General features: G+C 36.7%; 2 protein-coding genes and 1 long non-coding RNA gene across 8 annotated transcripts in view; 2 read left to right on the top strand and 1 right to left on the bottom strand.

The window, feature by feature from the left end:
* Window positions 1-4,292, top strand: part of tmem108 (transmembrane protein 108) — a 50,317-nt gene extending 46,025 nt beyond the window's left edge. For all 5 annotated transcript variants that reach the window (XM_046057842.1, XM_046057902.1, XM_046058054.1 and 2 more), the window contains one exon: window positions 1,509-4,292. In XM_046057842.1, the coding sequence (XP_045913798.1) occupies window positions 1,509-1,625 (117 nt within the window). In that variant the 3' untranslated portion in view covers window positions 1,626-4,292. The remainder of the gene's footprint in view (window positions 1-1,508) is intronic.
* A 1,873-nt stretch (window positions 4,293-6,165) lies between these two features.
* On the top strand, window positions 6,166-10,413 carry cdv3 (carnitine deficiency-associated gene expressed in ventricle 3). Of its 2 annotated transcripts, none has more exons than XM_046057693.1 (5): window positions 6,166-6,588; window positions 7,373-7,446; window positions 7,963-8,099; window positions 8,322-8,484; window positions 8,581-10,413. In XM_046057693.1, exons 1-5 carry the CDS (start codon window positions 6,403-6,405, stop codon window positions 8,705-8,707), a joined length of 687 nt encoding a protein of 228 aa, XP_045913649.1. In that variant the 5' UTR covers window positions 6,166-6,402; the 3' UTR covers window positions 8,708-10,413. The 2 variants fall into 2 exon arrangements, with proteins under 2 accessions (XP_045913649.1, XP_045913578.1); XM_046057622.1 differs by having other exon boundaries at window positions 7,370-7,446.
* Window positions 10,414-10,654: 241 nt separating this feature from the next.
* On the bottom strand, window positions 10,655-13,898 carry LOC123975966. The gene is made up of 4 exons (XR_006826203.1): window positions 13,836-13,898; window positions 13,294-13,344; window positions 10,984-11,055; window positions 10,655-10,801 (listed from the first exon to the last, which is right to left on the bottom strand). It is a non-coding gene; the product is annotated as an uncharacterized LOC123975966 (long non-coding RNA).
* Window positions 13,899-21,325: the final 7,427 nt, after the last annotated feature.

Here is a 21,325-nt window from a genome sequence, read left to right as displayed (position 1 = left end):
ACTAAACGTCTTGTGACAAGCTGATAAAAGAGCTTTATGTGAAAAGTGCTGTAGCTACCAATTAGGACACTCGGGTTGTAATAATTCTGGGAATTTGAAGTCATGAAGACATGAAGAGGTGTTTACACACACATAGTACACAGTTGAATTTTTTGAAGGCAGATTTTTAAGACTACAAATTAAAATTTCACTGAGTTAGGGATTTAGTATTTTCCACCAGAAGTACAAAACAGGCAGTGTAGACAAGGCTTTAAAATAACATATAGACCATGTAAGGCAGAACATAAAATACACAAAATATATAATTGAGCAGTTACATGAATAAATATTATATAAATAATGAAATTCTGTGATTTCTTTTCTTAATACCTAAATTGTACAGAGTGTGGTTGGTGGCTTGTCAAACATTTCTTAAGGAGGTGGTTTTCTCCGGTGGATATTTTGACTTGTGACCCCAAACGTGCTGATGGTTATAGATTAGATTAATTATTCCCCTATCCCCTGTATAATTCTACCAGTTTGTACAATTTTAGCACGTTACAGCGCCATCTGGTGGAAATGGCAGTATATAACAATGGTGTAATTTTTCCAAGTTAGTATTACTGGATAAGATAAGTCTTTATTAAGAAGGTTTACCCTATCTAATCTGTGATCTACCTCCTCTTCTTTTCCATATCATTTTAAATTTATATTGCTTTGTTCTGTTTGTATGCTTTTTGTCACCTTCTCTCCAGTGACCATTTCACTGCCTTTGTCCTTTTTTTAAATTCTGTTACTCAATTTGCATTCCTCTGCTGCCGGTGGGGGCATCAGGAGAGGGAAGCTGGGGTTGGATCATGTGTGGGATGCCCCTGGTGACACCCAGGTGTTGTTTTCACCCTGCTTTACCTGCCTCTGTAGAGCAGCAGCCTCATAGCTTCCCCGGTGCTATAGGTAAATGACAGTGCTGTGGGAGAAATGATCAGAAACCTAAATGACAGCGTTAGTTTGATTTGATTGGATTGTGCTGATAAAACGGCCTGATTCCTGCTGTAAAACAAATCTTTTTTTTCACACCCTCCCCCTCTAGCACTGCCTTGTTACTGCTGACTCACCATCAACAATCATTTCTACATCACTCCCCCTACATTTAGTCCCTCTGTTGCCTTGTTTCTTCTGAGTCATTCCTCCCTTTTGTCTCTTCGCTTAGAAGCTTTCCCCTCTGCCTCCCTTTTGTATCTCTGTTCATGTAGCTTTGTCATCTTTGTTCGCCATCTCCTTAAAAGCCCCAGGGATTCACCAAACCCATATTTTATTCTGTTCACTTCCACACTAGCCCTGTCTAATTCTGCTCATTGCCTGTAGAGGGACTTAGATATAGTAGTCTGCAGTGTGTTCCCTAATGGTGAGCCCCAAGGCATTAATCATGAATCACAGCTATTGTTTTAACAGTTAGGCACCTGTGCTGAATTTCTTTATGTTTGTGTGTGTGTGTGTGTGTGTGTGTGTGTGTGTGTGCGCATTTGCAGGAGCATGACACCTGTCTACCCCCTAATGGAGACTACAGCGGCAGCAGCGTGGTCCTGGTTAACCCTTTCTGCCAGGAGACCCTTTTCATCAACAGAGACAAAGCCTCTGCCATCTAGAGACAGAAAAAACACTGTTGGGTTCTCCTCTCCTACTCCCCCTGCTGTTGTTGTCTATTTTATATATGTGGTAAATATTCAGAGACTTTGAATTTATACTGTATATGAAAAAAACACAAAGAGCAACCAGAAAGAAGAGTGACGTTAAACAGACACTATTTACTATGAGAATGCACCCGCATATTTTTCTGATGTACATTTTCTACAAAAAGCTTAATTGTGATAAAAGGTTTTTATTGTCTTTATAAAATACAGAATATGTGTGGTTTTGTTTTCATTACAGTGGCTTGATGGTGAGTGCACTGTGGAGGTTGCCACATGAAATCTGCTTTAGCGAGAGAAACGTGCTATGAAAACATTTAAAGCTGTTCGTTGTCATTTTATTTTTCTTTTAAAGTCAATCCCAAAATACTTATAGCCTGTTGAACTTGAATAGAGCACCTATGTACTTGGGGGGGTGGGGTGGTCAGGGCCCATATTTATCAAACTGAGAAATGAAGCAAAACTTAGAAGTACAAAAGTTATTTAATAAAAGTGAAGAATAACACATATTTACTTACGACTTACTTCTACTTACAGCAAAGAGTAAGAGCAACTTTTAATAGCAGCTCTAAAGTGATCACATGATTAATCACATGAATGCTCTGAGCAGGAATAGCCAATCAGAGACACAGATTTGCTTTACTGTACATCTGCTCCGTTGTTCATTTTCCCCCCACTTTTATTTTAACTCAGTGATATTATATTTTTACTAAATGTTCTTTGTGTGAAATCCTGAAATTTTACATTAAAATTTTACTATAAAAAATATGTTATAGTACATGATTATTAATTTTAATACATTTTACTTATAGAGTTCTTTTGTAGATACCTAAAAAAAAATGCTTAACTTGTGACAAACCCAAGAAAACTAAAACACAATAATACAGCAACACAGAGGAGGACAGAATCACAAATTAAACACTTAGAGCGCCTATAATGAATATTTTTATAATAACAATATATCAAATGACAATGTGAAAGGGGTCACTCGTCGTGATGAACCTGAAGGGAATTACCCCCCAATCTGCAGCTCCCTCGGCTTTACAGAGCGTTATAATAAGTTTCAGATCATTGTTGAGCAGTTCTGCCCACAACTTTATTGTTCACTCTCATCACTCTCATAGCCGTGCACTCGGTTGCAGCATGCCATTGAACACTACCAGCTCAGCAGCAAACAGCAGAGACATACAGTTAGAGACGAGCTGGTGAACATAGTCAAGCATTTAGCAGCTAAAAAGCCAAACATTTCCCTCAGGAGTTGGCAGTGTCCAAGACCAGAGGTAAAAAGAGTGTAATGGACTTCATCAGGGGTCCAGAAACACGGCTCTAAATTAATGATCTTGTTGCTCCATGTTTGCTAACAAGTTTGGTATATCAACTTAATTGAAAACTGGAGCAGGACAGTGAAGGTACCCAGAAAGTGATCGCAAATAAAATCTATCTTTTTTACCCGTTTTTACCCCTGATACCTCTGGAGTTCTCTTGCATTTAAGAGCATTGTGAAGTCATGAGAAATTAGATAAATAGCTTCTTTTCTCAAGTTTGTGAGTAAAACTAAAGGATTTTAACTTTCACCTGAGTCCACAATTGAACTTTTGGAGTTTGATAAATACGGGCCCAAATTTTAATGGTTAATTTGAGCAGAATATTCAGGTGATTTGGGGTCAACATCCTGCAGTTTTGACTGATTTAAAATAGCTTTCCCCTCATGTGTCACCAGCTTCTCTTTAGAGGGACCACATAGATGTCTTAATTCCTTATGTTGCCCCTTTATATATCAGTATGTATGTGTGAATGCCCTGTGTGTGCATGTAAGCATACTGTGTGAATGTGCAGTAAAGTGTGGACGAATGAGTTCAAATGTGCTGCCCCCTTAATCAAATATCACTGTTACTTTGAGTCAAGACTTTGCTCAGTTTTATCTGTGTGTGTGTGTGTGTGTGTGTGTGTGTGTGTGTGTATCTGTTTCTGTGTGTACCTCTGTGTGTCTGTCTGTATCGTGGAGTGGCTACTGGTGATATCCCAGTTTGAGAAACAGTTTCTCAGTGCTGTAGGAAACAATTAGACCAACCTTGCTCCTGTAAATGTCTCCCTCCATAAATAATGTTTTTGTCAATCAATGCAAACTGTTTGTTGAAGTGTTGAATGATTGTGAATTAGTTGCTGGACCACATAATACTGTCAAAAATCTCCAATAAAAACCCTGAGATAAATAATGTATGCTGAATATTAACTGTAAGCACATACAGAGGCAGTTTAATTTTAAAAAGTACGTTTGAATATTTTGTTTAATTATTGAACCTGTGGTCCTTCTGTTACCTGTTTTACTTTGCATTGCTGCAGTTTTATTCAATAATCAATGCTGCCTGCCTCTATCGTCGCAAAAGATTTTCTGCATTGTGAGAAATCACTGATTTAAAAGGCAATGCTGAATAACACGGTTAAACATATTGATATTTCATGCATTGGATGCTCACAGCTGGGCTTCTTGTTTTGCACGCTCAAAAGTGGATATTTTACAAAACGTTCAGTGGCACGGTGGAACAGTGTGAACATTATGTATTTTTTGTACTGTAGTATATACTGTACTTTTTACTGCTGAGCAATAAAACAGAAAAAAAAACACTTACTGATCTCTTTGTCTGATTTATTCTCTTGAAAACAACATTTAATCAACAGACATTTCCTTATATTGCCATGGCAGATGGATTTTGGACATGTAAGTCCAAAGAAAGTAATAAACTAACAATGCTGTGTGTGTGTGTGTGTGTGTGTGATTTAAATATAATACTGGAAATAATATCTTAATGGTATACTGATTTTGGTGGTTTAACAAAGCAGTCTACATAAACAGACTCGCCAACCACAGCACATCCATTCATGTGGTGAGCTGGAATTTTCTCTTTGTGCATCAGTGCTGCATCTGGTCAAGTGACCTCCAGCTCTGGGAATATGACGTCAGTTCAATAATCTGTTTACTAGCCTGCTTTACTGCTGAGGAGAGGCTTAATTTTATGTGTTATTAACAAATTTGTAGGCCTGTTCAAATGTGGCAAAACATGACAGTTACATTTTTGAGTGTTAATTAGTGAAATTATAAATTATACATTACACATTTAATACATGAGTTTTATGCTTTTTTTATTGCAACTAAAAGAAGGTATCTTTAGTCAAAATAAAAAGATGTGTAAGTGCAATTGCATGACTGCATCCGCTCCACTCAGGTGTATTCTTGTTCTGTTACTGAATGGTCATGCAAAAAATTTGGTCTTGGAAATTAAAATAAAAACAAAAACAAACATTGATTTTACCTTGAGACATCAGGTATATTTGAAAATGAAATCCATCGAGATCCAAATTTTAAATTTTAAAGGCAAAATAAAAAATATACTATTAAATACAACAAAGGTTCAAAACATGCAGGTTCGTATGGAAGCCCAATTCTGCCAGGACAAAAATGATTAACTGTTAAGAAAGAAATTATAAAAATATATGATGACAAACAAAAAATTATTATATAGCAAGTCAAAACGATGAGCTATAAAAGTCATGCCCTGGTGTCTCACAAGTTTCAACAGAAGGTAAGAAGATGGTTGAGTATTGTGGTGCATGTCAGCCTCCTTCACTTCCATTCAAACTTACACAAATTAAAATATCTAACACAATATTAAAAAAAATACGAAACATGTATATAGCAATAGATTATGACATTTCCGTGTGTTCCGTGCAGAACATGTGTGTTGATATGGAACCCAATAATTAGAGAAAAAGAAAAGGAAAAGATAAGTAGCAACATGATAAGATACTAAACAATGATTGATAATGAAAGATTATGAGATTGTAAAGTCTGAAGTCAAAGTTAGGGGATAATAAATCAGTAATAAGATAGTATAGTAAGTAGGGTGAGAATTTAGATTTAGTCTATGTTTTGACTTATTATAAAATTGATGTAAAATATAATTTTATTTATTTAATCTACAGCTTTTCCTTGAGGAAATGAGCTTATAACTTGGCCAATTGAATTTCTGTTGTACTATCATTTACTTTCATTAACTAGACTGAATTCCAGCAACTGCTGGCATATAGGGCAACCGAGTAGGTGAACTCCTTCCGTAAAACGTACTTTTACAGGAGAGCCCTTTTTATTTTATTTATTTATCTATTTTTCTTTTAACTGCTTTTACTGTGTATATTGTTATTTGTTTGATGTATTTTATTGTTTTTGTAACATGGTTTTTATAAGGGCTCTATAAATAAAATATTAGTAGTAGTAGTAGTAGTAGCAGTAGTATAACCAGCCGTTACATGGTACTTTTGAACAAAAAAGTAATGATTTTATTTTTTTTATTAAGCATTAAAGTTAAATTTAAGAGGTTATGCACTTAATCTTCGAGGTCTTTTTCAAAATTGAAATACAATAAATGTAAAATGAAATATTGTGAGTTTGAGGTTCGTAATATTTCCGGTTCAGGGTCGTAGTGTTTCCGGGTTACGGTACAGATTTGTCAAATAGCCTGTGCACGGCATGGTTGACAGGGTAGCCAACGTTTCAGACAGGGATCCAGAGAGGACATTTTTTTTTAAATCAGGCTGTAACAGAAGTTAAACCGTCAGTGTAAGAAGTAACGCCATCTTTTCTGATCGTTACAACAGCTGTTCTCATTCCTCTGAGAGCACATTTCCATATTGTCATTGCTCAGTTTAGCTAACTAACAGTTAACGTTGCTCTTTGAAAATGGCGGATGCACCACCAGAGAAGAGCCTGGACGATTTCTTTGCCAAGCGGGATAAAAAGAAGAAGAAAGAGAAAGGGAAGGGCAAGGAGTCCGCCGCGGGGCCCACGTCCAGTGTGGTAAAAAAGACCAAGAGGGAGAAGGAAAAATCGGCGAAAAACGAGAATCCGGACGCACAGATTGAAAAGGTAACCGACGCAGCTCTTTGGTAACTTTTTTTTTTAAAGCCTCAGCGTCTTTTCCAGATGCCGGTGTCGTATCAGATGTTGTACCTCCCGTCACAATCTTCTTCCTCCTTAAATGTAGCCCTCTTTTCTGACAGCTCTCTAACGTTTCACCGGTTTATTATGCAGAGGATGAGGGAAAACGTGGATTTATATATTGGGAGAAAACGCCGGTTGCTAGCTAACATAGCATATGGTTTCCCCTGGCACACATTCTGACGGGATACACAATTTACCATGACACGCGTTTATTTCTGCTTTCAACTCTAGCTTCCGTTAGTAGCTGGATGTTAACGTGTGAGGCCCACTTGTGAGCTAATGTACTGTGACAGTGGCCTTGCATTTGCATGGAGAAGCTGTCATTCCCTTCTTTCAATCGTGGCTGTCCAACTAGGCCGGGCCGCCATTTGTCACGAGTTTTAAAGCGTCGACTACCTTATTTTTTTTTTTTTTTTTTTAAGCTTCAAATTACATGAAGGTATGGCTATGTGATGAAGCTAAGTTATGTTTTACAAGGTTAAATAATTTAACACACTGGTGTGTAACGATGAGCCAAACTGTTATGGCGGGTGTAACCCATTCTCTGAGATCTGGCATGTGTGCAGATGGTTTTCCTCACTAAATCAAGCATTGCCAAATAAATAAATAGCTTAGGTTTTTGGTAACACTGAAAGTTGAATTCTCTTACGAATGTAATTTCACTGTAGTGTAATTTTGAGTTAAGTTAATGCTTCCTTCTGCCCAGGAGGACGAGGAATGGAAAGAGTTTGAGCAGAAAGAAGTGGATTACACTGGGCTTCGGCTGCAAGCTTTACAAATGAGGTGAGAGTGAAATAAGTGTAATAATAATATTTGGTTTTCACGAGTCCTTGTCCACATGAGGAGCTGTCGTTTGCATCTCTAACTTGGTGTCGTAAAGTCGGGGGCCTGTGAGAACCATGAACCCTAGAACTGGTCCCCCATCCGCCAACATTTAAGTTGTCAGTAGCTGCAATGATACAGTTAGCCTGGCTCCAGATCAGATTTTTATTTTAGCCTTTCAGTTGTGATAAAATAGCAATTAAGTCCAATTATCAAGATATGAAAATGCTACCTTTTCTATCTGGTTTGTTTTACACTCACAGTACTTGGAATGTGGAAAATAAACTGCTTGATTACTTTTAGGAATAAAATATGCAAAAACGTTTTTATTTTCGCTGTCTTTAGTTCATATAATAGTTTGTTTTATAGATTTTGCTACAAAATATAGTAATATGTGCTTTTAAGTGAATACATAAATCACCTAGTTTTAAGAAGAAGGGGGGGAAAATATCAACTGTCTTCTGGCTGTTTTTGCAGTGACGAGAAGGAGGAAGAGGAGTACGAGAAGGAGGAGGTTGGTGAGGATGGAGAGATCATTCTGGTCAGCGGAGACAAAGTGTCTGGTCCCTGGAACAAGTCTGGCGCTGCTCCGGCTCCTGCTGCTGCACCCGTGGGTGGGTAAACCAACTTCAACGCTTATACTGTAGGGTCATCGGAGACTGTGACTGAGCTACTTTTTCCAGAAGGTTCCAAGTCATACACATATTAAAAATCATAAATCAATCATGTACACAGCCTTAAGCAGTTGTAAACCTTAATAATTTAAGGTTTACAACTTAGTAGTGTGTTTTGATAAGATAAAAATGTCTTAACAGGTGTCATTTTTGTAATTACAGAGGAAGTAGAGGTGCCTGAGTCGAAGCCTGCTGGTGTATATCGCCCTCCAGGGGCTCGGCTGACCACCACCAAACGAGTGCACAACCAAGGGCCTCCTGAGATCTATAGCGACGCACAGTTCCCCTCTCTTCTGGCCACTGCCAAGCACGTGGAGACACGCAAGTAAGTAGAGCTGGTTGAGAATGCTTTCACATGGTACGTTTGGGAGGCTGATGTCGTGTTGCAGTTTGACTGAAGTGACACATGTCTGTGTTTCAGGGATAGAGAAATGGAGAAGACCTTTGAGGTCGTCAAACACAGGAACCGTGGTAGAGAGGAGACTAGCGGCGCTTCTATGCAGCAGTTACAGCTTGACAACCAGTACGCCATCCTTGGGGATAAGTAGAGCCGCCCCCCCTCCGTCCCCAGGCCCCTTCAGCACGGTCCTGCCCAGCCCCTTGAAGGAAGCTGAACTCCAGCTGTGTTGACTGCAGTCCTGACAGAGCTCACGGTGCCACCATCACCACACTGGTTACTCACACACAGAGCCTTATATACATACACACAGCAGCACATAAAGTGACACTCTCCTTGAATAAATCAATAACACACTTCACATCCATTTTGTTGGCAAAACTGAAGGACTGCATCTGAAGGGGCTGTTGAAAGAGGGAATAATTGGAAAGGAATTAGCTTAATACACCCAAACGTACAACAACGCAGCAGCAACAAAAGACAAAGTAGTCCTTTGTGGATTGTACTCAGAGCAGCAGTTGTGTGGCGCAACTTTTCTCTGGACTTCAACTTGCTACGATAAAGCCACAGAGGATCGAAGACAGCTTTAGGCAAGATGATTTTACAAACTTCTGTGAAAATGTCTATTTTTTTGCAAGATCATTATAACCCAATCGCACATGGTATTTTGGGGTGTGTGTTTTGTGTTGCGGTTGGGGCTTCGGGAGTGGGGATCCTACCTCAGCGGTATAGCTGGTGGTGACAAAGTGGACTGAGCTGCTTTTTTTTTTTTTTTTTTTTTTTTTCCCTCTCTCGCTTGCTGTGATGGTGAATGGGGCAAACAACAACCCTTCCCCATGTACAAGCTGGCCATCGGGCTCTTTTCATTTAGAAACTTGAAGCTTTGTGTTTTTTCCTTCACGTCGATGACACTCTGCAAAGATCTATGGACAAGAAGCGATAGGTTGTGGTCCTCCATTTAGAATTTCTATATAAAGTGGCCTTACTGATAGAAACGGCTTTGTCATCTGAAGAGAACTTTGCTTGTTGTCACACGGGCTGCTGCCTGCCTCTGGATCTCACCACTTTGTGACAAAAAAACCCCTAAACAACGTATACAAACAAACAAACAAATCCTTTGTTCAAGAATGTAGTGCTTTTGTAGTTTGCCTGATGATTACAGCTACTAACTGTCTTTCATATCCACTGTTTGATTTTGCTGCTCTTACTTTATTTTGGTCTTTTTTTATTTTAGACATCAGCAAATGCGAAATTAAAGGTTTGTATCTAATCCGAAACCATTATTTTGGTAACAAATGCTTTACTGTGGTTTGACACCAGATGGTCGCAGATGTCAAGAAAAGTGACGGCAAACCACTTTAAAAGCATAGTTGTTGAGGTTGTTTGGCCATATTGAGTTTACAACTTTTATAGTGTGTTGTAAAGTGGTACATTTCAACCCCAGTTTTAAGACTTTTCTCGTTTTGTTTTTTTTTTTAAATCAAGGCCATTTTCCTCATAAGTAAACGTGCTGTGTCAGCCCTCATTGCCGTTGTGTAGAAGAGGTAGCTTGTGCATAACTTAACTTCCAGAGAGTTACAGCGACTACTCGTCTGTAACGATAAAACCAACAGAGTACTTTCCACTTACAAAACAGTGGTACGCCCAGTTAAAATCAAAAGGGTTTTTACTACATCGCAAGCATAGTTATGTTTAGAACGGAGAAGATGAACTGGATTTCTGTTCTATGTTTCTGTCCTTTCCATCAAAGATGTCGGGGAGCAATGATCCCTGCTGCGACACTTTGAGTGGATGTAGATTAATATTTGTGATGAAAAGAGAAGAGCCTAACACAAAAAATAAAGTGATCCTTGTGAATGAAGTCTTGTCTGAATCTTTAAGCGTTTAAAATCGGAGGAAAGGTGGTGTTGTCCTCTTGTAAACTTATGACTTGTGTTAACCCGCTTTCCCTCCCAGAATCATTCCCTTGGGGTCTCATTTTATCATCGTTAGGTGGTGATTTTGATAAATCGTGGCTCAGTTATCAAAAGTGAAATCTGTTTTTGGAAAACAGGTACCTTTGACCAAGCATATTAACAAGAAAAAAGGGAGACTTTTCTCACACAACAGACTTAATGTTTATTTGAAGGAGGCAATGACACTAGCAGAATAATTAAATGGTCATTTCTGTCTCTGTTAAAATTTCAAACATGTCTGCATCTGTTGAGCCAGTCTGCTGTCTTGTCTTTTTTCATGTTTTCTTCACCTGAAAAGACAGGATGACCAACATTTGAAGTTATACATCTTACAATAAAATATTTGTAAGAACTGCCACAGACTCTCTTGCTCTCTTTTTAAAACAAGCAGTTTCCAAGGACGTTTTTCAGATTAAAAGCTGTTACTTGCAACATCATATAAACACAAATGGAGAGCTGAATATTTTCATACCTGGACCCCATCTCTCTCACTTGACAAAGCTGGAAAACCAACGTCATTTCCAAGAGGGTGCCACACATTGGGCTAAAGGAAAAGAAGAAATTATTTCAGAAATTTACAGTAACACTATGAGACAAGTATGTTGAAGAAAAAAAAAAGAAATTCTTTCAACATATATGGTCATCCTATAAGACATCTCCTGAGTTTGCCTACAAGATATTTTAGGCTGTTTATATAATTGGAATTTAAGATGTCATCCACCCAACTTTATCTATCCATATTTTTTATTTTCATGGCAAGAAAATGCCCTTTTTAGCCCTTATCGGAAGCTGTGTTTCCACAGCAGGAACTTTGGAACTAGGAATCTACATTTCCACTGCAGAGACCAAGGTCTAAATTAAGTAGTGGGGACTTTATTTTGCCCCCCAAAAAGTCCTTTGAGCTTTAATTATTTTTTAGTGAGATGGCTTCCTATTTTCAGATAAGGTCCCACTTTAATATCTTCTTTTCCTTAATTTAACCTGGTACTGTTTGCTGTAAACGCAAACTCAGTGTATCACGAGACTTGACAATGGTCAAAAACAAGATGAGAAGATTTTTAACACTATTTTGAAGAAATATGAAATATATGAGCATTAAACACTTAATTTCCTGCATTCTGGAGATATTTTCTGCTTCAATTCATGATGGAAATGTCTTTATTTATATAGAGAAATTCAGCTGGCAGGTGACAATTCAGAAATATAAAAATCTTACAGAATATAATGCAGTAATCATCAGCTTGTTTTTTTTAGTTACTTTAAGTTACTTTTTTTGTTTAGACATTTCACATTTCTTTCTTCTACATTTAAATTGCCTTGCATGTTCATTTTCATTTCTTGCTGCAAGCTATTTTTCAGAACATTTTTGCATAGATGTCATTTACACTGGGTACATGTACCCACCACTTTCTTAAATAGCTGCCCCCATCACTTCTTGAAAGCATTTGTTAAAAATGTTCTGATAACCAACCTAGAGAAAGGTTTATTTGCACAAAAAGCTTCTGATTATTGCATTATATTGTATTATATTCCACCACCTGAATTTTGTGTTTCCCTTTAAAGCCTATAAATAAAGAAATTTCCCGCCACGCAGAAACTTTCTCCAGAATGCAGGAAATTAAGTGTTTAATGCTCCACATTTTCTGGGGGAGGAAAGTGATTTAAAGTGATCTTAAGTGATTTAAAAAAAAAAAAAATCGTTTTCACAAATAGAAGACATTTTCACAAATCTGAAACTGTGTTTTAAAGAGTCTTTAGTCTCTCTGGGACAGTGTAGTCCAGATTTGACATCTGTAACGTTGGGTATGGTGGTTTTTGATCTGGACCATTTTTTTCATTTTCACAAATAGAATTCATTTTTCACAAATCTTAAACTGTGTTTTAAAGAGTCTTTAGCCTCTCTGGGACAATCTTGTCCAGATTTGACAGCTGTATTATGAATAGTGGTTTTAGATCTGGACCTGGTTCAAGGTGGTGCAAAAACTACATATAAATCGCTCTTTTTTTCATTTTCACAAATAGAATAAAGTTATAACAAATCTAAAACTGTTTTTTAAAGAAACTTTAGTCTCTCTGGGACAGCTGACAGCTGAGAGCTGTAGGTATAGTGGGTTTTGATATAGACCTGTTCTAATGCAGGTAACTTAAAAAATAAAATAAAATCACACATAAAATAAAGGTTTTACAAAATTAAAAAAGTGTTTCAGGCAGCGATTCACAACAGTAAGAGATTAAAAAGTTTTGTTTGGCAACATGTTTGAACTAAAACGTCCTGCCAATAAAGCTAATTGAAGTATTTTGATAAGAGACAAAGAAATATCGCAAAACAAGCATGTTTAAGTTTACAACCTGCAAGAAAAACATATAAAGGAGAAAGCTGAACAAGAAAACAACTTTAAAGTGTAGTACACCACTTTACATTCTTTGTGCTTTGCCTTTTTTAATGGTAAGAAAAAAACGGTCCCAAAACTTTTAAAAGTCTAAACCTGTAAGTTTTGCTGTAGTGGTGCCAATGTCCTGTTATTTCTCACCAGTTATAACCAGTCTGTGCTGTTACCATTCTCTATGATGAGTAAAATTGTAAATGCATGACTCTTACTTAGAGTATTTCTGCAGTGGTATTGCTGCAAAGCAAAAGATCTGAGTACTTCCACCACTCGCTGTAAATACTGCTATTCATCCTCCACTCACTATACAGAAGTCCCCACAGTGATATCTTGGACCGGACTTGTCTTGAAAATAATTTAAATAACTTTCTCCGGCTGTGACTTTTTTCACCTACCGGTGGTGGCTTGTTCTGAGGTGAAAGCGGCATGGTGCCTCCTTCAGGCCACTGAAATTGAAATATTATAGCACTTCAATTAAACAAATATACAACCCTAAACCAAAGAAAGAACATTTGGTTTGCATAATATCCTTGTGCCTTTTTGTTTGTTCTGTTTTTGACACACGATTGTAAACAAAGTGGCAAATCAATAACCCAGTTTCATAGGGACAGCAGAAATATGATTAATGCTCCAGCTTATCACTGATTCCTGAAACAAAATCTTATACTATGCTATCTTATACTAAGACATACCTGCTAGTTAAACAATTTAAATCCTACAATTTTAAATGTACAGCACACTAAATATCTGAAAGACTTTACAGACTACCTTTCAGCTCTAGGAAACAAGTCATTGCAGAGTGAATAGCAGTACAAGTGCAGTACTAGAATAAGCACACAAAATATACAGAGCAATAGCAGTGTTAGTTATTTAAAGTCTATTTAAGTTGTTTTTCAGGAATCTGGGAAAATCCATCAGTCTTACTACACTGTCTTACCGAGGCCGCCAGAATGAATCCCACCAAACACAGTAGTGTAACTCCTCTCATCTTGAGCAAAATTATCCTCCGGTCTGCTCATTCACCTGCTTTATAGTGTCCATGTCAGTAGGTGGAGTCTGTTGCAAAGATTTTGTACTTAAGTTCTAGTTTAATATCAAAGTCCAAATTGGTATATTTGTTTGCAAATGTGAAATTGCTTAATCACACAAAATCTGCCTGCTGTTGGGTGTTTTTCAAGTGGTATTGTGGTCACATTGGGCCACCAAAAGTTAAAGGGAGTACATTTAAAATAATATTCAACTCTAATCTATAACCAAATGTTTGTTTCTAATCCGCTTGTTTCTAATCCGAATCCATTCTTCTGGTATCAGATGCAGATGGACACGGACGTTACAGTGTCAAGAAAATAATGGCAGAAAAACATTTTGAATACTTTGGGTTTATTTGTAATATAGTGCTGCGACTAACAGTTGTTTCCATTATCGATTCATCTGCAGGTTATATTCTTGATTAATGGTTTGTCTGTAAAATGCTAAAAAATAGTCAAAAGATATCATTGTAATTTCCTAGAGCACAAGGAGAGGTCTCAAAATACCTTGTTTTGTCCAAACGTCAAGCTAATACCTCAAAATATTCAGTTTACCATCACATATCGCAAAGAAAATCCACAAATTTGAAAGCTTAAATTTAGGGAATATTTGGCATCTTTGATTAAAGAAGGAGTACAACAATTATCAGAATAGGTGGCGATTAATTTGATCAAATAGTTCACTAATAGTTTCAGCTCTGTTGTAATGAAGAACTTAACAAAAAGAAAGTGATCCTTGTTAATGATGTCTGTGGGTATTAGTACACAGTGTTTTCACAGAAAATACATTTTCATTCAACAGTTTTAAATTTATTAGGCCAGTTGATTAAATTGATGGACTAGCTACACGCTGTCCCGTTTGTTTGAGAGAAAATGCCGGAATATATTTGAATTGCATATATACATAACATCACAAATAACCAAATATTAAGCTTGTCTGAACATTTAAGAGTTATGCAGTGATGTAGTCATCAGACAAATACACTGAGCTATGGTTGCAGAGCACAAAAGGTGTCTCTTCTGAGACAGCAGAGTAGTCAGTCAAGAAATTAGGTTTCCTTAGGTATATTTCATTGAGAAATTATATTTACTTTATTATTCAGTAAAACCATATGTTATTGTGTCTTTGCCACTGACAGATGACATGGAAAATGTAAGCCAAGAGTGTGAAACTCTGTCACTGTTTCTGCTCCACAGTCCATTATAAACCACACATTAGATAAAGTTTATACAAACATTGACAAGGGAAAGACATTCATTCTCTCTGTGATTATTAACCCTCGCCAAAACTGCCCGCCAACATAATATCTGACCCGCTGCCAGATTATGGTGCTTTGATAGCGGCAAAAAATATAAATAAATAAATACTTTGATAGCGGTGCTGAAATGTCATGACAGCAACAGTTACTCACATAATCACTTCTGTTCACTGTTTTTGCCTACAAAATAAAAGCACGAGAAACTTGGTTACTGTAATGGTGTATTTGGAGTTGAACTGAGCTTTTACGACATTAAAAGAGTCCGCTTGACACACCTCTGAAAGAGCCGTCAGAGAACGTGATTCCCCTAAATGTCGTCTGCCTGGAGATACTGGGATATACATATAATAAAAAAAGCGTCTGTAGGTTGATGGATGAGAATCAAACACTGAAACACAAACAGTGCGGCACATGCAGTGATCTGAGAAACATTTGCTGCAGAATCCATTTGTTGAAGAGAGAAAGAAAAATCATCCTGAACCCTCCCATTGCGAGACCCAACTGAGCTAACCAACCAACATATTAACAAAAGTCAATATTATGTTATATTCTCATCCACCATCTAATGGTTGATAAAATACTCTGATATAAAACTTTTTCGCCGACACCTGCTGTATATTATTACTAGGGCCCAACCGATTTATCGGCCGGCCGATATGAGCTAATTGCATTTAATCGGCAAACACACAGAGGGCTGTTTTAGTGGTGAGTCGGTCTTTTGTCACGTTAATTACATGACTTAAATAATTATAATAAAAACACTCTCCCGGCTTCCTAGCAGCTCACAGCAGGTTAATGTTACGGTAGCTGGGTGTTGGAAGCTGTTGACAGACGTAACTGTAGATTTATTCTGAAACAGTGTGGCAGTTTTAGTGAACGGTCCACATTTATCTCTAGTTCATCACTTTTAAATATTCTCTAAAATCACGTAACGTTACAGCAGCTAACGTTGCTAAATTAGCCACAGAGCTAATGCCGTGTTTATCAGTGGAGAAGCGCTAACGGTAATGCGCCGTTAAACTATAGTTTCTGACGTATTCTAAATATATCTGCGAGCAGCCTGTCTGCAGTTATAGTCTGCCTGTCTGAAATTATTAAACCAGGGTGGACATACACGTAAACGTGAACTGAACAAGAAAATAACACGACTTCCTGTAGCTCAGGCTCTTTTTGTGACGTTGTAGATGTGAAATGCTGTAGTCAGAGCCGTAACGGCTCTGGTTATAGTTATAACGTTAGTTAAATGAGTCCTCGTTGTAGAGAGTCATGTTGTATTAGATGCATTCAACAGCAGCTCACTGTATCATACACGGCATGATTTAGACAGATGATGAGAAATGGTTTCTCGTAGCTTTGGTCAGGAGAGTGCTGGTAAAGGGATAAACTAGATGTGAATATGCTACATTGGAATTGTGGCAGATTATGTGTAAAGTGAAATACACATGCTTATTCTCTCTCACTTTCTCTGTTTACAGACGGCTGAAAAAGTTGCACATCCAGCAACAAATATTTATTGATGTGCAATTGTTTACATGTTCACTTTTTGAGAGCGTAATCTATTTTATTAACATAATAATGGTTTTATAGCCCACATACATACCAATATCGGCCTGTTCAAAGTGTAGTTTATACAGTAAAGGGGTCTACTATCCAAATCATTCTCTAAATCTAAATATCAGTTCATAAATCGGCTCTTTTTCACTTAAATATCGGCATCGGCCCCCAAAAACCCATATCGGTCGGGCTCTAATTATTACTACTTTTTCTTCTTTTCAACGTAGTGATGAGTGTCTGCACTGCCTGAATTCTACCAGAAGTAGAACAAGAAGAACGTAGTGACGAAACGCGCTCTGTAGCGCTGTTTGTCCATTTTCAGCTACTGTAGAAACATGACGATGCGATGTGGCGACGTCCATGGAAGGGGGGACCCGTGGTTATGTAGATATAAATGGCTCATTCTAAGGTAATAAAAACATAATGGTTTATTATGTAAGGTCTTTATACACCACTGAAAACATAGTTATGGATCTTATATTGCATTTCTGTCAATAGATCCTCAGAAATATTACACACTGGACCTTTTAATAGCTGCACAGACTGTTAAAATGAAATGGTTTAACTTTTTTCAACAAATGTTTGGTTCTTATTTATAAAAGACTAAAACATATGGGGGGTACCAATAATATAGTATTATTTATTAAGTATCTTAAGGGTAGATAATGTGATTATAGATAGCACTTCCTCTTTGGGCAGAGATGTCTGACAGTGGAGCAGTCGTCCAGCTTCCTGTGTGGGAGTCTGGATTGAACGGCTACAAAATTGATATGTATGATGAGCTACAGTACCTAGCTACAATCTTCTGGCAAGTAATTGGCAACATAATAGCATACATAATCAGAATGTGACATACATACAACCATTTATTCTTAAACATGGTGTGAAAAGTATGGAAGTTAAAAATGTGCAGGCGCCCTGACTACAGTGTGTGTGAAGGTAATGGTAATGAAGGAACAATGTGGCTCTATGATGTGTTTTAATAGTTTTTGGACAACAATGGCTCTAATAAATAAGTTATATCAGGCTTTAAATATATAGACAGTTAGTATGATTAATTTGTTTTGTTGAAAGTAAGAAAAATTATATATTTCCAGCCTTCTCTTTTTAGTTGTTGTGCTATCTACGTTTGTCATAGTAGGTGTCAATTTTTTCAAATGGGGACAAATTATTTAAATTGAAGTTTTTGTGCGGTTAGACCCATAAAGTTTAACTGACGTTAAATTAACCAAACTAAGAAATGAAAGGAAAATATCACATAATGTTTTTCATAAAATTTTTAGTCAAAAGAAGCAGTAGCAGAATGATCAAATCTCCTGGTTGTTCCTCTTCCTGATGGTGGTACTTCTCCATCAGGACTTAAAATATGAGCTGTTGAGTTGAGCCCTCTGCCGTGTGTCCTCTTTCATTGTTTTTCCCTGGAAAAGATAAGATCAACAACATTTAAGCTAAAAAGCAAATTGTATGTTTGACTTGCAACATCAAATGATAAATTCTGAAATATTCAAAGGGTGCTGTTTATGTATTTTGTAATCCTTGAGTTCTGAACAGTTTCTTACCTGGGTGTCCTCTCCATCAGCATGTGGTGGTGCAAACCCAAAAGTATTTTCAACTGGCTCCCGGATACCATCCCACTGTACAAATAATTAAGTAAAACTATAAATTAATCAAAAGTTCAATACTTAATAATCATGGAATAACCTTAACCCAAGGACATAATAGTGTTGTATTGTAAAGACATTGACATCTAATGTCAAACACAGCAGTTACATAGTGAATAAATTAACCAATTTGATGGAAATGGCATGATACATGGTGTAGATCTCTTCACTTGCATGTTCATCAATTCTATAAATCATAATTTAAAAAATATTTATTTTATTGTCATCAATTCTAGAAAATAAAATACATTTCTAGACCTTAAATAAAATATTAATAATAAAGTGACATTTCAGTTATTGAGTGAAGAACATTTTTAATCTTTACTTAGCAGATTACAATGAGAATAACCGAAGCTATAGAATAAACAAACTACAGAATTGTTCTCAGTTAAAGTTATATCCTTTTCACTTTCTTACGTGGGTGTCAACAAGTGGAGGTGCGAACCCAAAAGTATTTTCAATTGGCTCCACGACATCTGGAACCTGAAAATAAAATGATAAATGAATATAAAGTTCACGTTGTTGTATGTTAACACTTTGTCTGTGAGTCTCTGCTAACACATTATTTCTGCCGCCTCCTCAGAACTCAATCATATGGTTATTCTATAAAAGTTACCTGTACCTACCTGTATACTCGTATTATTTTCACTGATTTTCTCTGGTACCTGAAATAGAAATTCATTGCTCGTTCATAAGACATGTAAAAAGCTCTTTAATAAATGTATACAGTACATATTTACCCTAATGACAGTGACACAACAGTGTGTGTTTGCTTGTTCCTGTAAAGTTGTCGACTTTGGACCTGAAATGTACCCGTTTCATAGAAATAGCAGCAGTGTTATACAAGCTCTAGACCTTTACTCCAGCCTTTTCTCTGATTCTTGGAAGTTAAACACATTAATTAAATCAAAATGTACTTTAAGGCTTGTTTAACTCTTACTTCTTGCACACCAGAAAGTCTTCAGGTTCAAAAGACTGTGACTGTGTGAATAACTGTTGTTATTTCATTGTCCTAAATTTAAAAAAGAACATTTTAATCCAAAGATTGGTTCTATGATGTCATGTAGAGTCTTTTAGTCTATATTTGCAACAAATAAACAAGACAATCTCCTATTGCATATAAACAGCACAGTGCATGTTGTATCAAAGGACAGTTGGATAACTAAAAAATCAATGGCACTCTTTGGACAAATACCACATGTTCAGTCCAGTCTTCTCTACTCTCAATACTCTTCTTTGGAACTGGTAGATATTTTGGAAAACAATTGACCCATACAAGATAAAACCCATGCGCTACTCAGTGTCTAGACAGAAAGCTAAAAAAGTACCAGCCTCCTCTCAGGAGTAATATGTTGTGGTTTAAATCTATTTATCTGCAGTATCCCTCAGCTACTATTTTGTTTGAATTGGATACCAAGTTTCGTCTAAACAAATCTGTCAGAAGCAGGCAACATCATTACCACGACCATTCAACATTCTCTCCATACTTTGACTTCCAAAAAGCTCTTTGAGAATAGTGAAATCACTTTCTCCTTGTCAGTCTACCCACCGTTGATGAGTTGGTTGTTATGTCAAACCCAAACAGATTTTCCATCGGCCTTCTGATCCCTGGTGGCCACTGAAAATTAAAATGTAAAATTATATAAAATTATGTCCAATATGTCCAATGACATATGAGTGTTTGCTTAGTACCTGTTTGATCATATGTTTGTTGGATTATCAAAATACGCAGATTTCAAATAAAGAAGCTGAATAATCAATTAATTAAGCGTTTTTCTTTTAATAGCAGCAGTGTGATACATAAAACATACAAAATATACATGAAATATAAATATCACTTCATTTATAACACTGAAATACTTTACTGTGAAACAATCTGTCTGTCTTTATACAGTTAGAATTTGATTTAGAGAACTAGTTGAGGGATAAAAACAGTGAGGTGGTGGAAATACATTTCAAAGACATTTATTCTGGAGCTGATGCTAGCTAGCCTAGGAGGGCTCTGCAGCAGGTGTTTAAAACTGCTCAAAAGGTCATTGGTATCCATCTACAGTCTACGGAGCATCACTAATATTGGTGAGATGCATGCGCAGAGTCCAAAGGACAGTAAAAGACTTGCAGTATCCGCTGTTGTACCATCCGACTACTTAATTCATCCTCACCACTCCACCATGTAAAATACTTTTATTTCTATTGCTTATTATTTATTCACCCTTGTATATAATTTTTGTATCTAATGCTTGTTTTGCAAGTACGATAAAGGGAACTTGCAACTTAATCTGATGTTGTAAAATGATGATGACCTTGTACTCACTTGTTTACTTGTACTTAATACTGTGTTGCTATTGATGACAACCATTTTTAGCATACATACATACATACATACTGCCAGGGTGATGATACTTAAAGACATGAGCAGGTGAGTCCATATTCTAAACACATTTAACACAGTACAAAAGTCCAAGCAAACTTAACAAGCTAGTAATATCAAGTTAAGAATGAACCTTTTATAGTCAAAGTCAGGTTAGGATAGCATTAAAACCTTAGCTTTACAAGCCTAAACTGAAGTTATAACTGTATGTATATTTACAAAGAAAATATGACTAGGTCAATTCACATACTAAACATTGTACCAAAATATTAATACTGTTGCTATCAGTGAGCTTATGTACTAACTAATGCTTAACAGCTAAGGAAATCCCAGCACATACAGTGGGGAGAACAAGTATTTGATACACTGCTGATTTTGCAGTTTTTCCTACTTACAAAGCATGTAGAGGTCTGTAATTTTTATCATAGGTACACTTCAACTGTGAGAGACAGAATGTAAAACAAAAATCCAGAAAATCACATTGTATGATTTTTAAATAATTAATTTGCATTTTATTGCATGACATAAGTATTTGATCACCTACCAACCAGTAA

This window comes from Micropterus dolomieu, linkage group LG01, assembly GCF_021292245.1.
Source record: "Micropterus dolomieu isolate WLL.071019.BEF.003 ecotype Adirondacks linkage group LG01, ASM2129224v1, whole genome shotgun sequence".
Lineage (NCBI taxonomy): Eukaryota > Metazoa > Chordata > Actinopteri > Centrarchiformes > Centrarchidae > Micropterus > Micropterus dolomieu.
This window is presented reverse-complemented; position numbering and strand designations above follow the sequence as displayed.

Excerpts from the sequence above, each read along its gene's own strand:
- cdv3 (XM_046057622.1), top strand. The coding sequence starts at position 6,403 with ATGGCGGATGCACCACCAGAGAAGAGCCTGGACGATTTCTTTGCCAAG. Across the intron at positions 7,447-7,962 it reads CTGCAAGCTTTACAAATGAG|TGACGAGAAGGAGGAAGAGG; the intron begins GTGAGAGTGAAA and ends CTGTTTTTGCAG. Across the intron at positions 8,485-8,580 it reads AAGCACGTGGAGACACGCAA|GGATAGAGAAATGGAGAAGA; the intron begins GTAAGTAGAGCT and ends TCTGTGTTTCAG.